The following is a 15,997-nucleotide window of genomic DNA, read 5'->3' as shown; positions in this document are numbered from 1 at the left end:
TATGTCATGTCGTTCACTGGGTTATGGGTATTTCGTTTTTCTAGCGACACGTGAGCCGAGTCATGTTTGCTATTAACGGCATGATACTCACATCACTCTCGCGTACCACCTGAAAAATTCCCGCGTACCACTGGTGGTACATGGTACGTGTAGTTCTAGTCAGTCAGTGGTAAGATAATAATTATGCTGAACAATAAATTGGAATGGCCTCCTACATCATCGGACCTATCTCCTCTTGATTTCGTTCTCTGGGGCCACCTAAAATCTGTTGTTTCCAAGACGCAACCTGACTCAATAGAACAACTGAAGAAAAGAATAATCCGAAAATACGTAGCTATTTCCAAAGAAAAATTTGCCAATGTACGTCAAAAGTTTGAAAATAGACTCTATTACTGTTTTGACAAAATGGAAATCAATTTGAATATTTCTCAAAATAATAATAGAAAAAAACTGAAAACTACTACATCGAATGTAGCATTGGAGAGCATTTTTTGAGAGCTTTCCGATGGAGTGTCACATGTGACGCAAGTAGGGAGTTGCCATTTGAAACTATAAAGTTGGGGTGGCTGAAGGCGAGGGGGTGAGTGAGAACAAATTTGCAATCATTGAAGTTGTTATCAGAGATTTCTTATATTTCATTTGATTGCTCATATATAGCCATTGTGAGTTTTCAAATTTTCAAATTGGCACCCTGTATATAACTTCTTTTTTTTCTGTCAAAGTATCATATCAGTTCTTCCATGGAGAACGTTCCCGTTTTTACTTTACAGGCGAGCTTTTGAAGACATAAGAGCTGGAAAGTTCTAGAAGAGTCTGGAACATTGAGGAAAATCCGAAAGACATGCATATGCTAGCGCGAATATTTTTGTGGTGAAAAAATAATTTGTAGTGAATTGTTTTCAATGATAGCTTGCAGGACATTTCAACCAATTGACAAAAAACAATATTGAATTAAACACATAAAAGTTTCTCCCGAATTACTCCATTGGTGAAAGCCATATGAATATCCCTTCCATAGTTTTTGAGTTCATCTCATTTAGACAGTCAGACGCGGTGGGTGTTTTTGTTTCATGATATTTATAGTCGCATTCTTGATTTTTTCAGTTTCCAGCGGTCCCTTTCAACCTCAGCAACCTGTGAAGGCATGGAAAGTGATAATCACCAAAACTGTCTTCAGATCAGAATTGATCGACCACTTTACGAAAATGATCAACTGAGGCAAGATCTCCGATATGAGAAACAAAAAAAAACATGTAAGTTATGATGATAATAATAATGAACATAATAATAGCGTTTATTGGCCAACACTTTCCCCATTTACACAGCAAAATTTAACTTGTTCGATTTGTGACCTATTTATTTTGTAGACATTCATATTGAATAATAGAAATTAGACAAAAGTTATTTTCTTTATTCTATATGGAGCAAAAATTTCTACAACATAAATAGGTCATCATCAATCGTACAAATTACTTGTATTCCTACTGAATTCATTACGTTTTAGCCTCAGAAATGTTAAGTATCTGTATAATTTACCTTTTTTCATAGACAAAATTATTGCATACGATAGGTTACTGATGAATAGAAAAATACGTTGAATTCACGCAGGTACTCATCAGGGTTATCTAAAAAGTTTACTCTTTCTACACGTGTATAGAGTTCTAGACTTGATAGTTCTGAATGGCATTCTCTGGCGTAAAAAGAAGGTCGAAAAGAAGGTCGATAAAAACTCTGTTATTCACTACCTGGGTGATACTTAGTATTTTACTGTTTTCTAGCTATGGAAAATGATACTGATTTGCTTATAGACTGATCGAGTTAGGGGTGTATTATACTTATCAAGCCTAATCGATCCCAAGATCTCTTTATATTTGCAGAAAAAATAAGAATTAAAAAAGCAAGAACTTCAATTGGCCGCATGTTGACCAATAAAATTAATCGTGTCTAGAGCGGAGTTACTAAGTGTATTGGTTTTTAATATCCAATCACAAATCTGATGATCCAATTTGACAGACGCCATTTCTGTTGTTTTTGTTGTCAACTCGCTGTGAAAACAACTGTTACAATTATCTAATTAAAGAACTTTTTTTTGTGAAAGGTAGGTCTCAGCGGGTGCCTATTTTGCTGCATATTCCGTGTCATTAGTTTACATTCCGAAAAATATTTTTTCAGGTTATTTTTGGAATAAATTTTACCATTACTACCTTGGCCGAGTTAAAATAAAATCAAAACTTTGCATTCTTTGACAAAATACAAAGGCTGAAATGAATATCATATAAATAAAAGGGACCTACTAAATATACCACCTACAGTTTCAACTTCTCATTCTTCATTTCGGTACCAAAGTATTGCAAATTTTTCAAGTAAAATGCATCGATCACTTCAAAATCGACTCTTGGTAAGTTGTCGGAGTCAGCTTTAACAAAACTAGGCCCATCATTCATTTTGAAATTATTTTAACAAAAATACGAAATTATGTGTAGAAACCATTGACATTAGAAAGAGCACATTTTCGCATACACTACAGAGGGAGCTGGCTGACTGGATGACGATATGGCTAATATACCAGTAACGTTGAATTTCTTATTTTTGGTGGGTGGCATGAATGCATAATTGATTTATATTATTAGGGTTCATGCACATTCGAAAACCATTTGAAAATACAGCTCGTTGAATTCTATTTAGAATCATATTTAGATATAAATTGTACTATATCAATTATCAAGGCAAATATTATTGTCCCTTTTTATGCTTAATTCGTGAATTCGAGCAATCTTATTATTGTATATTTATTTGTTTGCTGGCTTCATTCCTAAGAAATATGAATGAATAATTACAGAAAATTTCAATTGGTCGTTCATTTTCTCAGGAAAATGGAGTACTAGTGATGTTGCTGCAAGATTTCTATGACACTCCTTATGGAGATTAACATGGGAAAACGGCTAAGGTTTATTCTGGCGTTTTTTGGACCTCAGGCCCAATTCACACGGATGAGGTGAAGGTCAGCGCCTCGTCTCTGTCAGACGTCCATTATGTGTAAACTTAGCCTTAGCCTTCAAAGTCCACTTCAGACCACCTCCACTTCTCCACTTTCACGGTCATTCAGTCAACCAATCAGCTATCGCGCATACAGCGGGAAATTCAAATCAGGATTACAACTTCCCCAACATTCTACGGAAATCAAAAAAATGCAGTCAAGTATATAAAATGAGTCAATTTCGGTCCCGACAAGCGATTCAAGCGTGGAACTCGACCCCTTTAGTACTCCGCATCACCGATCGCCCCCCTTAGTACTCCGCTCTCAACCCCCTTGGTTCAATATCATCACGATTGTATGACCAGCACACATTCAATATTATCGCGAAAGCGTGCGATCGCGCTGAGGGGCCGAGTTCCACGCTTGAATCTATTGTTCCTATTGGTCATCCGAACAAGAAGCGGGAATAGGGCCGTGACGTCACCGGCCTACCACATTCGATTTTTAATAATTAATTACGGGAAAACTATGATACTTAGAGAGCTGAAACAAAGTGTACTGTTTTTCAATTTGAAATTTCTATCAAGTGAACTATAAAGCAAAAATCATGAAACAAGCCCATTATGTGAGCATGCAAACGATAAGCTGTCGAACCTAGGACATTCACCGTTCATAGATTTTATTACACATCTATGCCCATACATTCTACAAATGTGAAACAGCCTATTGTTCTTACCCATAAGTAATCACAGCTAGCAAACAGGTTAAGGTAAAGAATCGGTCAGGTAGTGAATAACATTAATAACACTAACAGATTATTAGGAATCAACTCAATGACTCTCATCTCCTGATGATGCTAACTTGGTTAGCAGAACACACGTCGAGAGAGATTTTTTGTTCTAGTGAGCAAAGGTTATTTTCAATTGATACACTATATCTTTCAGGAAGTTTGGGAATGGAATATTTCAGGAAAATTAGTATTTCGATTATATAAAAGTAATTACTTTGAAATGATACTTTTCTTCAATTTAATATCTGTGTGGAAGTAGTTGTTTTGAAAGGATTTCTTCTTGATTTCTTCTTCAAGTTTGTTTTTGATTCACAAATTTTCATACTGAATTTCAATTCATTAATTTTTTTCTACTACTTTCTATGAAAGTGTTGCGTTTTTGATGAAATCAAACAACGTTTTACTTCATTTCCATTTAGTACTGCCCAACATATTCGGTCTTCTACAAATTCGGGTCCAGGAGGCATTTTCAGCTGAAGGGGTGTAGGAGGAGATTTTCACAGAAAAAGTTGTTTTCATATTACTAGGAAAATAAAATGAAAGTCAGATAAGTAAGTAGATCGAATATAGCGAGTGCAGCATTGTATCATGATAACCTTTCCATATAAGAGGAAGCAAAATAATCTGAGATTGGAAATTATCCATTCATCAATTATGAGTACACTCGAAAGTAATCAGTTGAAGTATATTCAGATAAGCTATTTGAACTGAATACTGATGTTTGCTTCAAATAATTTAAACAAAATACTACAAAAACTCCATAGCGATAGTAAAGTTTGTTTCTGACACCACTTCCATATGTTGGTAGGGCCAGGATGCAGTGACACCAAGAGGTTTATGGTGTCTAATACTTATTCGAACTGGACGAAATAAAATCAGCTTCCCAACGGAACCGATATCTTGATTTGGTGAATCAGTAACAGGGGAACTATAATAATCGATTTGTTTTTCCTCATTCTATTTCACTTTTGTGAGACTTACTTACCTATAGTCTCTTGGAGATGGCTTCAAATCTCTTCCAGAAATCGGAAAATTTTGGATCAATAGAATTTCTGTGTATTTTTCTCTGTATCTGTATAGTAGGAAGGGTGAGTGTAGGCCCACAGCACTTAGGCGACCATCCATCCATGGAGGTGTTTCCTTAGTAAACAGTGGCCAGTCAGAAATCCTACTGTTGAGCAGAGGTTTTTCCTGACCATCGCCAGTTATTTCTTCGGTGCCAGCTTCCCAGGGTCGCACAGGGTGATCCTGGCAAGACTGCATCCTTTGATTCCATCCCAGTTCCGCAATTGTCGAAGTCATCAGGCCGTAAGTATCACTGAGTTCTAAAATTCTTAGTCCAGCCGCTTCCTTGGCTAGAGAGTCGGCAGTGCGATTACCTTTACTCCTGTTGTGCCTTTCAACCCATCTCAGGATAATGTTATTATCTACAGAGGCTTTGGCTAAATCTTAGTGGCACTCTAGTACTAGTCTAGTACAAGCCCGAGTGGCTTGTCTACTATCAGTGCAGATTGTTATGTTTTTGCCAGAAATTTCTTTCCGGGTTATTTCTTTTGTGGCGATTGAGATACCAGCCAGTTCTGTTTGAACCACGCTGGTATATTTTCCCATTCCCCACTTAATCCTAAGGTGTTCTGGAGTAAACTCCACATCCTGAGCCTTCTTTGGTTTTTGAGCCGCCTGTATATATGCGTATTGCAGATGGTAGACTCTGTGTCTGTATTTTGTAGGGTTTATTAAACATAAACCTGTGTTCAATTGAATCACTGGCTGCCTGCAGCAGCCGTATTTGATATACTTTTTGGATGGCCTTTGCTTGTAGAACTTTTGGTCCCTATGCAATGGCTTCGTGAGTTAACATAGGTCTTATTATTGCAGTGTAGATCCAAGTGACCACACGGGGTTAAAGACACCATGTGCGTTCCACTGTCCTCCACATATGCTCTTTTTTCTCTGCTCTGTTGGTGAGAGTTTCATTTTAGCTTCTTGTTGAGGGTGGTACCAAGGTATTTCACATCTTGAGAGAAGTTTAGTTTGCTTTCGAAGATTTCTGGAGGTTTTAAGTCCGATGAACTTCTTTTCCTAGTGAAAAAGATCATTTCATTCTTCGGATTGATCGACAGTGAATGTTCCTTACACCATGTTTCTATTAATTTGAGCGCATCCTTTCGGTCTATTAGACAGTGTGTTCCCAAATTTGCATCTAGAATTTGCATGTAGAATTCATTATTCATTGTATTCAATCCATCATTCTGTGTATTCATTTTCATGTGTGTACTTTGACGACGTCTGTTTTTCTCTGCATTCAATGATTTTTTCGTGATGAAGTGAATTCTAACTGACTGTAAAAATCATCTAGAATCTTGGAGTTGTTCATAAGCAGATATCTCTCTCTCTCTATTTTAGATGGTCGTTGCTTCCTATCGTCAGGTGCATATGACCAATGCTCCTCCTGTTGGTTAACAGGAGCTTCGTCGGGGGCGCAGCGGTCTTGCACAAAGCAATGCTGCCACCCATTTTTGTTTTTTACCTTTTTATAATAAAAAACAATAGTTTTTTTTTTAACAAAAACAATTTGATTTTTTGAAGTCGCCTCCTACTTGGGAGACCTTTTGATAATTTTTCACATATATAGCCCCCTTTACGTGGTTATCCGAACCACCCGGCCTGGATACCGGTGTGAATAAAGGGGGCCACTTATTCATCACTTTTTTAGACACTCCACATTTCAATTTTAATACGACACAACACAAAACGGAGCCCCACGATAGCACATGGCATCCGCGTACCTTCTTTGTGGACGGACGTTATCAGCACGTCCGTCCCCTACCACGGCCACCACGGAACCCCAAGCAGATATCTCAACTATTGCGCTTTTTCGCTGTCGGCCAGTTTTTTTTTTCCATTCTAGTGAAGGTTGGTTTAAGCTCCTGAATAGTTTTATTTACGTCCTCATATGAATTTGTCAATATATATTCAAGAGACTTCGAGACTTTTGCACGTGCGTGATACCTGTGAATGTGATGGCAACTGTACAAGTTTGTTTTGGAAAAATATGTTCACCATTGAATTCGATGAACCTGTCGTTAAGAATCCTTGAATACTTATGCATAAACTTCAAATCCAAAGACAAACATTGGACTACTGTTTCTATAAAAACTGTGTTACATATATTTTCAAACCATCAAGGATAGGGGAGTGTCTATCGTGTGAGATTTGGAAAAGTTGATAATTGTTTTTGCTGCAGAGTCTTTCTAATATGATAACCGACAAGAATTCAGGATTTTGAGTCGAATTTTTATTATTCCTTTACTGTTGAACTTTTATGGAGAACACTGTAATTGGGTAGGCCTGAATTGTTTGGGTTTTTTCGACTCTACATTGCAATCCACGAAGGACTCTTGTGGCTCTGAAAATATAGGTGGGGAAACACATTTTGAAAGCAAATGATGCCATAATTGATGGGTATTGGTTGTATCAAGGATGCTCTCTCTTGAGTGACATTTTTTGTATTCAGTTTTCAACGAATTTCTCTGGAACATCTGGAACCTTCATTCATAATGAATTATTGCCACTATGTTTTCTATCACCAAATATCATTGGTAAACTCCGATTTGGCTTGTATTATAAATTAATTCTGATATTTGAGGTGTCAAAAGAGTCAAAAGAGACAGTTCCGTTTCCGATATGGTGGTAAACGGACGTGCCGATAGCGACCGTGCACAAAAAAGGGACGCGGGCGCCATTTTGTGTTGTGAATGTCCGCCGTTTTATAACGAGCCAGCAATCGTAAAAATTAATAATGGTGTTAATGAAAATCGTTTGTGTTTTAAAATAAATAGTACCCCCATTCACGCCGGTTGGAGGCAGGGGTGGACCGGATGTCCACGCAACAATGATTTCTTATGAAGAAGACGATAGTTTTATTTCTTAGCACAGTTTACCTCATTTCGGATACAGACTTGTAAACTGCAACATAGTCTTCGTCCCCCGATGAAGCTTTTGTTATGTAGCAGCCAGTTACGTAACAGGAGAAGCATTGGTCATATGCGCCCGATGATAGGAAGCAACGACGATCCAAAATAGATATAGAGAGAAATGTGTCGAAAGCCTTCCCAAAATATTTGGCAACAAAGACAGTGTCGATCATTGTTCAGCATTATTTCAGGCATTTTTTTGTAGCATTTGATAGTTAATCTTTTCTTCTATGAGTCATCAAAGCTGGCTTACACTAAACCCCAGACGATTCAGTTCCTGATTCACAGTAATATTTTTTTATCCTAATTCAAAAACGTGGATTTTTCCAATAAGACTACTTGAATGAGAACAAGAGAAGCCAATAAAGCAATAACATCATTATTATCAATTAGGACCTGGAATAGATGTAGAATTGAAAACTCTATGCTAATTATATAACTGGCTTTCCGTGAAAGTGGAGAAACTCTGTTATTGCTATGCTAATATTATCATTTCGTCCACGATCAGCATTGCTAGGATGTTCTTGACTTTCATCATCCCTGATAGAAAAGTTTTCTCTCCAACAGGTTCTGATGACCTATCAGTTACTAATACCATAAGAAGTTTCAGATGAAAAGTTTTAGCAAAACTGAAAATTATAATAAAATTATGTTTCATTAATGTAGCTGATAATCTTGTTACCAGTTTCAAGTTCTTATCTGAGGACATCAACTCACTTTCTTCACGAACAATCATTTTTCTTTCAGTTTTCACTCGATTCTGTGGAGACGAAAAACCCACCTTCAAAAACAAGATCACCAGCACTGTCCCAGCATTATCGTGGCTTCCACGATATCGGTGGAAGGAAGAATTCATGCCAGATTTGATATCAGGAATAACAGTGGCTATAATGCATATCCCACAAGGTAATGTTTCAATGACTTATGAATTATATCTACCTACTTGTTTTAACCGATGTATGTCTCAGTTCAAATATGTTACTTGTCCAATAATTTTATTTTTCTCCGTCAACTGTAATAAAATGGAAAGTTACTGATATTAGAGTGATAACTATTCTGTTGGATTCAAATTCAGTTTATGACCAAAAATGTATCATGAGACAGCTCTTCTATAGATGAATTTACTATTCTTTGAAAAAATGTGGATTGTTTCCAAACAGTATTAATGAATGAACTCGAAAAAATAAAATTTAATTGGCGCTCCGGGGCGACTTCATTAATTCCACTGGCGCATTTGCTTCTTCAGCTGCAGGAAAAACCCGTAAAAACCTGCAGCACCACATCATCTGAAGATCTTAATCTGCCAATGTCGTCACTCTCATAAAACAAAATGTAGGGTGTCTCGAGAGGCTCCAATAAATTCAATACATCGCCAGAACACGTGTCACGACTATCGTCAAAATTAAACCAGTTAGTTTCGTTTTTGACAAAGGCGTAATAATGACGCCAGAACCAGAGTGAGCAATGACTGTATGAATATTACAATAGTGGTCTGCTAGATTGAAGTGTTCATCAATTTCGAACTTTCGAAAGAGTTTGGTACTTCCGTCAGAGGTTGAGTCTTGTTTGGAGATCATCAGTGTTATTATTTGATTGACTAGTACCTCCGCTATACTTGTTTCCTTAGAATAGTCAGTTTGTTTAGCGCATGTTTGGCAATATAGTCGATCATCACGTGTTAAAAATTCTATTTTCAGATGATTTAACAATAAGCTTTGCACGGGCTGGTTATTAGTCATATTAGGAAACGCCAGATGAAGTTCCAGAAATTCACATACGTTTTTGCTACCTCTTGAACATTTACTACAAAGTAAACCAGTGAGAACAAGAACCCCAAGAATTCAGAATGATTCTCTTGTTGTCCTAACGAGTATCTAGTGGACTTCCAAGACTCCAGGAAATCGGTTGTAGAAAAAGATGATACATTCTTACCATTATCATTTCTTAAGCTGTGATCGATCCTTTCAGGTGAAGAAGGGTTTCGTAGAGGAATCGATTCGGCTTTTGCTTCGTGAAACTCTTCCACTGACAGTGAATCAGAACCCCGAAGACTGCAACTCATATTTGGGGGGCAAGAATGACCTAAGTCCCTTGACCGCACTGAAAAAAAAGAGGGTGAATCAATCACTTGTGAATTAACCTTGATAGGAGACAAATGAATATCCACATATCTCGGCTTATTTCGAAGAGATTTCAGTTCCGTACTCAAATTAGGGCAATGCATGATCTCATCAAAATTATGTGAAGGAGGAATAGTTTCAAGGACCGAAGCAGCATCACCACGTTGAATAGCAATACTAATTCTTTATATAAAAAAAGAAAGTAAAACAGTGATCTTTCGTTGCTTGGCCTATTCTCTTTCCGAGTTCATGAACGAATAACAGAGACTCCGGGCCATAAACACCAGAAGTTTCAACCGCTACCTGATGGAACAGGTAGTTTTCACCAAGATTTTGGTACTCTTTTGCTACGGTTCCAGCAGACTTCGAACTTCCTAGATGAGAAGCCGCGACCGTGTCAACCATATGAATTCATAATCTGATCTGTTATCATGATTTTCTCAAATCAAGGTTATTCATGATTTTTTTCTTTATAGGAATGGCATATGCCCTACTTGGAAACGTTCCACCCATCATTGGTATATACATGGCGTTCTTCCCCGTATTAGTTTATTTTTTCTTCGGGACATCAAAACATAATTCTATGGGTAAGTAAAATATCAATCTTCATGTTGAAGTTGAAAAAATGAAACAGTATACATATATATGTATACAGATATAAAGATTCTCGAGTGTCTTGATATGAATACAGAAGGTGATTTATCGAATACAGCACTCAAGAAAGTGGCAAACCATAGACAACGTGTTTCGGGCTTGTGGTCCATCAGCAGTATGATGCAGCCAACTGTAAAGATAGGCAACACTTGGTTTTCAAAATAACTACAAATGCACCGAGCCATCAGCAGTCTTGCCTATACTATGTCAAATTCATTGTAAATAAACTCGAATTTACTAGCAATAGCAGTCTCGACTGATCTAGCTATTCTTAAACCATGTTGACAATCTGATCGAATCTTATATTTCTCGAGAAAGACAATAATTCTATTTGCCACTCTTTTTTCATAAGTTTAGATAGAATAGTCATTAATAATATTTGACGAGAGTTATCTATATCTGCATGTGGACCCTTTTCATGAATAGAAGTGACTTTGGCTTTGGCGACAAATTTCAGAACTATCATTGTTATATTATCCAGGCCACTCGATTTTTCATTTTTTAGTTCGGTCTTTGTTGAAACTACTTCAGGTTTGAACACTTCTGCAAAAATCATTGAGTTTTCATTAAATTTCGAGACCGTATGTGGTAGTGACATGTTTTAACCTACATGTCTCAACAGATCTATCGAGGTTTCTCTGGCACATTGACAAGCAATTTTATTAGCAAATTATATTCCATCATTGATCCGGATACCATTTTCTTCAAGATTAATGTTCCTTTCATTGTCAATTTCAGTTTTTTCTCTGGAAATACTAACAATATCCCATGTAGCTCTTTGTTTGTTTTAGCTATTTCTATTTCATTTGCGTAACATCCTGTTTTTAACTTCTTTAATTTATTTGTAAAATCTCCTTTTTCTTTTCTTTTCTCACTTCTCCATCTATCATTCAGTTGTGCAATTCTGACTGATTTCATTCTCAACTTCTGTCGTTTCCCAACTGGTCTTAGTTTTTGTTTTTTATTTACCCTACAAACAGCACATGACACATCTATTTGTAGTAAGTCTACTCATACCAGATAATCAATATCAATTAGTCGTGTCCTGAGATATGAAATGGGATATGAAATTTCAAGACTGAACCACCTGTTATAGAATATTTCACAACAATTCACTATTGTTTATTATGCTCAAATCTTGAATCATATGGAATAGGAAGATGGAGAAATTATGATGATTCATTATTATTATCATGTCTGTTTTCCCTTTTTGCCTACAATAGTGCCTTTGTTGAAGCATTCTGTCGCTTATATAGAATCTTCTTTGGACACGCATAAAATGTTGAAGCGATGCGTTAATTTTGTTGTCCAGTATGTATACAACTGAACTAGACAGAGTGGCTTTGAAAAAAACATACGTCATGTCTCGTCCATTGTGATTAAAAATGTCCTTCATTAACGAAATTTCATTTACATAAAATATTCTTTCAATTACTTTCTCACATATTGTTTCACTCGGTACCTTTCTCCTTTTCACCTGTTGATTATTTTAATAACATCATTTGATTTTATTCGTACCAACTGTTCTTAATTGTAGTTTCGACGAAATGCTTACATGATGAATTTTTATAAAATATTAACAGAGTTTCACATGAATACACATATCCACTTGGTTCTTCAGTTCCGGACACTTAACAGTGATTAAAATCAGAAGCGTACCATGCGTCGAAATTGGGTTCAGGAAGGTGTTTGGCCCTAATGAAATGAACTCTGAAGTGACTTTGAGAGAGAGTTCTGTTTGGGGGACGAGAAAATTTGGCTTCCTACTTCTACATCACTATAAGGGAAGTGGAAAACTTTCGTTGAGAAGAAGAAAGATTCCCATTTCCTTTATAGTAGAGAAATTGAATGTCCAGAAAAATTGTTCCAAAAGCTAATCCCACCTATAAATATACCCTTTTCATATAAACTCACTTTCAGCTTGTTCCAAAACACGCTTTTATTATCTTCACCTGTATGTATGCATGTATGTAGTATGCGTGTTTGTTTGTACTCAAGCTTGAGATCTGTATTTGACAGAATTATCGACATTATTGCTTGTTCTATTCGCGGGTAGATGGCTCTGTACGTAACCTTTTGATATATCGATATTATTGTTTGATCTATTCGCGGGCAGATGACGCTGTACGTAATCTCCTTGATATATCTACACTTGTGCACTTGTGCTAAGTGAGTTGAACATCGCACAACTAGCTCTGTAATTTATATAATTAATTGTATGTAACTAAAGCTGTGAAAAAATAAAGACGATTATTACTGTTATTATTATTATTATTATTTTTCTCCGTAGTGTGCGCTGGTCAGGCCCTTTCCCCCGAAGCCCCGATACATTCGAGAGGGCGTGCCAGCATTATCAACCAATGACCACTCCCCACACCGTGGGGTAAGTGATCATTGGGTCCGAGAATCATGTGCCCTGAGCAAGCGCAGTGAACCAAGAATGACAGCCTTTTGCATCTGTGCGGCTAAGATTTCTGCTTTAGTGCGGCAAACCGGTATGATTTTGAGATTCGAGAGTAGAGAGGACATCATTCCACCAAGGACTCAAATAATCAGAACAACCATCTTGACAGAGTGATCTGGATAGAGTCTGCGGAGTTCGAACAGAAAATCTCGATATTTTATCCGTTTTTCCTCCTTTTTTCTGACGATATTCGTTTCGCCAGGAGCTGAAAACTCCACGACAAATATCGTTTTGGTCTGGTGGTCGAGAAGGACTACATCAGGCTTATTAGCTTGTATGAGCCTGAGGGTAGAGAACGAATAGTTCCAATAAATTTGGCACTTCTCGTCAGTACCGTAAGAGTACCGTAGATGGTAATATAGCGCTCTTAGGGCCGCGTTATGTCGATGGATAAAGGCCGAGACCGCATATGCTGGACATGCTGATAGGAAGTGCATTAGGGTCTCGGGCGCCCTAATTATTACATTTTTGCTAGATCTATTCGCGGGCAGATGTCACTGTACGTAACTTCCTTGATATAATTCGAACTCACTTCACATGTATTTCTTCATTTGAAAAAAGTATTTTTTTTTATTAACACGCTCGCCTGCTGCCTTATTTGTAACCCTCCTTTGCGCGCCTGCTGCATATGTATGAGAAAATGAATATTCTGGAATGAAATCTCAAAATATTCATGTCTCCCAAGGTCGATAGATAGATAGATAGATGGATGGATATATAGTTTTTTTTTGTGGAATTGAAGAAAACAACTAACCTTCAATTCCAACAACGTTGAATGTGAATATAATATCATTTTTTAGACCAACCGTTTCTGATGAAACTTTTTATTTCAGTTATCAAGTTATCATAAGTAAAAGTTCATTGGTGAAATGAAAACAATACTTTATATCAACTGTATAATCTCTGAAATGTCATCACTTGTTAAAAGTGAGAGTCACTTTACTTAATAATCGCCACTTTGATTGCTCCGAAATGATAAAACATATTCAAAGATGTTTTTGAACAATGCAGACTATTCTCGAAAATCTTCTGACTGTTCTTGAAATTACTGGAAGCTGAAAATTCTTGCCCATATATATTCCATTGGAGGACTTTCAGTTAAAAATTAGAACATTTTTCAGTGATAAATAGTTCCGTAACATATAAAAGGTCTTCCAACAGGGATTTCTGAACTCTGACAATTAGCAACAGCTATCTTGTTGAAGCCACTTCTGACAAATCTATTCAGTCTGTTTTACCAAATTCAAAATCGTCTTACCGAAAGAAATATTCGCAATATGGTGGATGAATTTGAAGGCACTTATTACCAACTTCTTTTAGCCTGAATTGGATGATTTGGACACTAACAACATGTGGTTCAAACAGCTCATGACACAGCTCATGACACATTGGATATTCTGCACAGGTGATCTCACGTGGATGTAATGTGAACTGACCACCGAGATTGTATGATTTGACCCCCTTATACTTTTTCTTATGGGAAATTATAAAGTCGCAGGTGTATGCGAATGAGTCATAAACCACAGCGGTCTTTAAAGCCAACATAACTCGGTCGAATTCAGCCTGACATATGAGACAGAATTATGGAAAAACGAACATTTCGGATGCACTCCACCCGGAGAAGTCGTGGTACACATTTGAATGATGTTATATTCCATACATATTGGCGTCAGTTGGTCTTTCAAACGAATAGAAAATTTCGATGACATCTCACAAAAGTTTTAATAACTTCTTATTATTAAATGAGAGCGCTTTCGATAGCAGGCTGTGCTATCATCTTCATGGTTCTACTTGAACTGAACATTTTATCTCCTTGTTTGTTCTTTTATACGGGTAGAACGCCCTAATGCAGGTATTTGTTCTCTCCTCTCATCCATATGTCTGTTTAAATTTGCCTGTACTTGGGTTACATCAGGTAATATCCTTTGTGTTGGTATTTCTCTAGGTTCCTTGTTTCTAGGAATGTGTATTGTATTGTGTAGGATATATATGTTAGGTTTTGTTGTGTATTGATTTGTATTTGTTCCTTGATAAGTGAATTATGACTTTTGAATTTATGGATGCTTACGTTTTCCCAGATGTCCATACGGTTTCCTTTATTGACTTGTTTGATGAGTTTGATATTTTCTGGTGGGGAAAGTTATTTTTGTTTCATATGGTGTGTGTTGCGAGGTTTGATTTATATGCTATTGGGTTTATGTGTGCTTTTTTGTGCTCGTCGTACCTTCGGATCAGTTTTCTCTTGGTTTGGCCGATATATAATTTATTGCAGTCCAAGCATTGTATGCTGTACACTCCGTTTAGGTTTGTGTCTTCTTCTTTTACATAGCTGTTTATTTTTTGTGTCATTTTCGTGTTCGGTGATATTGATGGGTTTGAAGATGTTTGTTAATTTTTCGGTTTGGTGACCCATGTATGTGAATACAGTTCATCGTTATGTTTTTCTATCTGTTGGAGTAGTTTGATCCTTGTTCTTTAATTTTTGTTTGATTCTATTTTATGTATCATCTTCTGGGTGTATCCGTGCTCGTTGGCTATTTGGTATAGAATTTTCCTTTCTTTGTTCCGGGCTTCATTGCAACAAATATCTTCAAACCTATGAACATCAACAGAAAGTCATTAGAAATAAGGTTATTATAATACCATGAAAAATGAGAAATGATACTTTCTATGTTTTTCAGCACTTTCATTCGTTAATATCGTTCATGCAGTTTCATCCTATATGGACATTTTTAAACTGATACAATGAAAATGTCCATATAGAACGAAACTGCAGTAATGATAGTTACAAAAAAACGTGGTAAAAATATAGAACGTTTCATTTCTCATTTCTCATGATGATCTCTCACCACGTAGACGGCTACATCAAACAATTTATGTCATTAGAAGAACTTGTTTTGTTGCGAAAACTATTTTCATGTAAATACATTACATTTACTGAAAGTTATATTGAATATACAGTGCATTTATTCAATGCCCCCGCCCTTTTATTTTTTGAACGGTTCAACTCATAAA

The 15,997-nt window shown here is 36.6% G+C and overlaps 1 protein-coding gene across 4 annotated transcripts in view; it reads left to right on the top strand.

The window, feature by feature from the left end:
- Positions 1–15,997, top strand: part of LOC111508264 (prestin) — a 73,713-nt gene that overhangs the window by 32,628 nt on the left and 25,088 nt on the right. For all 4 annotated transcript variants that reach the window (XM_074180881.1, XM_023163703.2, XM_023163704.2 and 1 more), the window contains exons 2-4: positions 1,105–1,253; positions 8,492–8,650; positions 10,341–10,451. In XM_074180881.1, the coding sequence (XP_074036982.1) occupies positions 1,145–1,253; positions 8,492–8,650; positions 10,341–10,451 (379 nt within the window). In that variant the 5' untranslated portion in view covers positions 1,105–1,144. The remainder of the gene's footprint in view (positions 1–1,104; positions 1,254–8,491; positions 8,651–10,340; positions 10,452–15,997) is intronic.

Source organism: Leptinotarsa decemlineata, unplaced genomic scaffold (genome assembly GCF_025532065.1).
Source record: "Leptinotarsa decemlineata unplaced genomic scaffold, Ldec_3_MD MMD2_tig00026307_RagTag_RagTag, whole genome shotgun sequence".
NCBI classification, from domain to species: Eukaryota; Metazoa; Arthropoda; class Insecta; order Coleoptera; family Chrysomelidae; genus Leptinotarsa; species Leptinotarsa decemlineata.
This window is presented reverse-complemented; position numbering and strand designations above follow the sequence as displayed.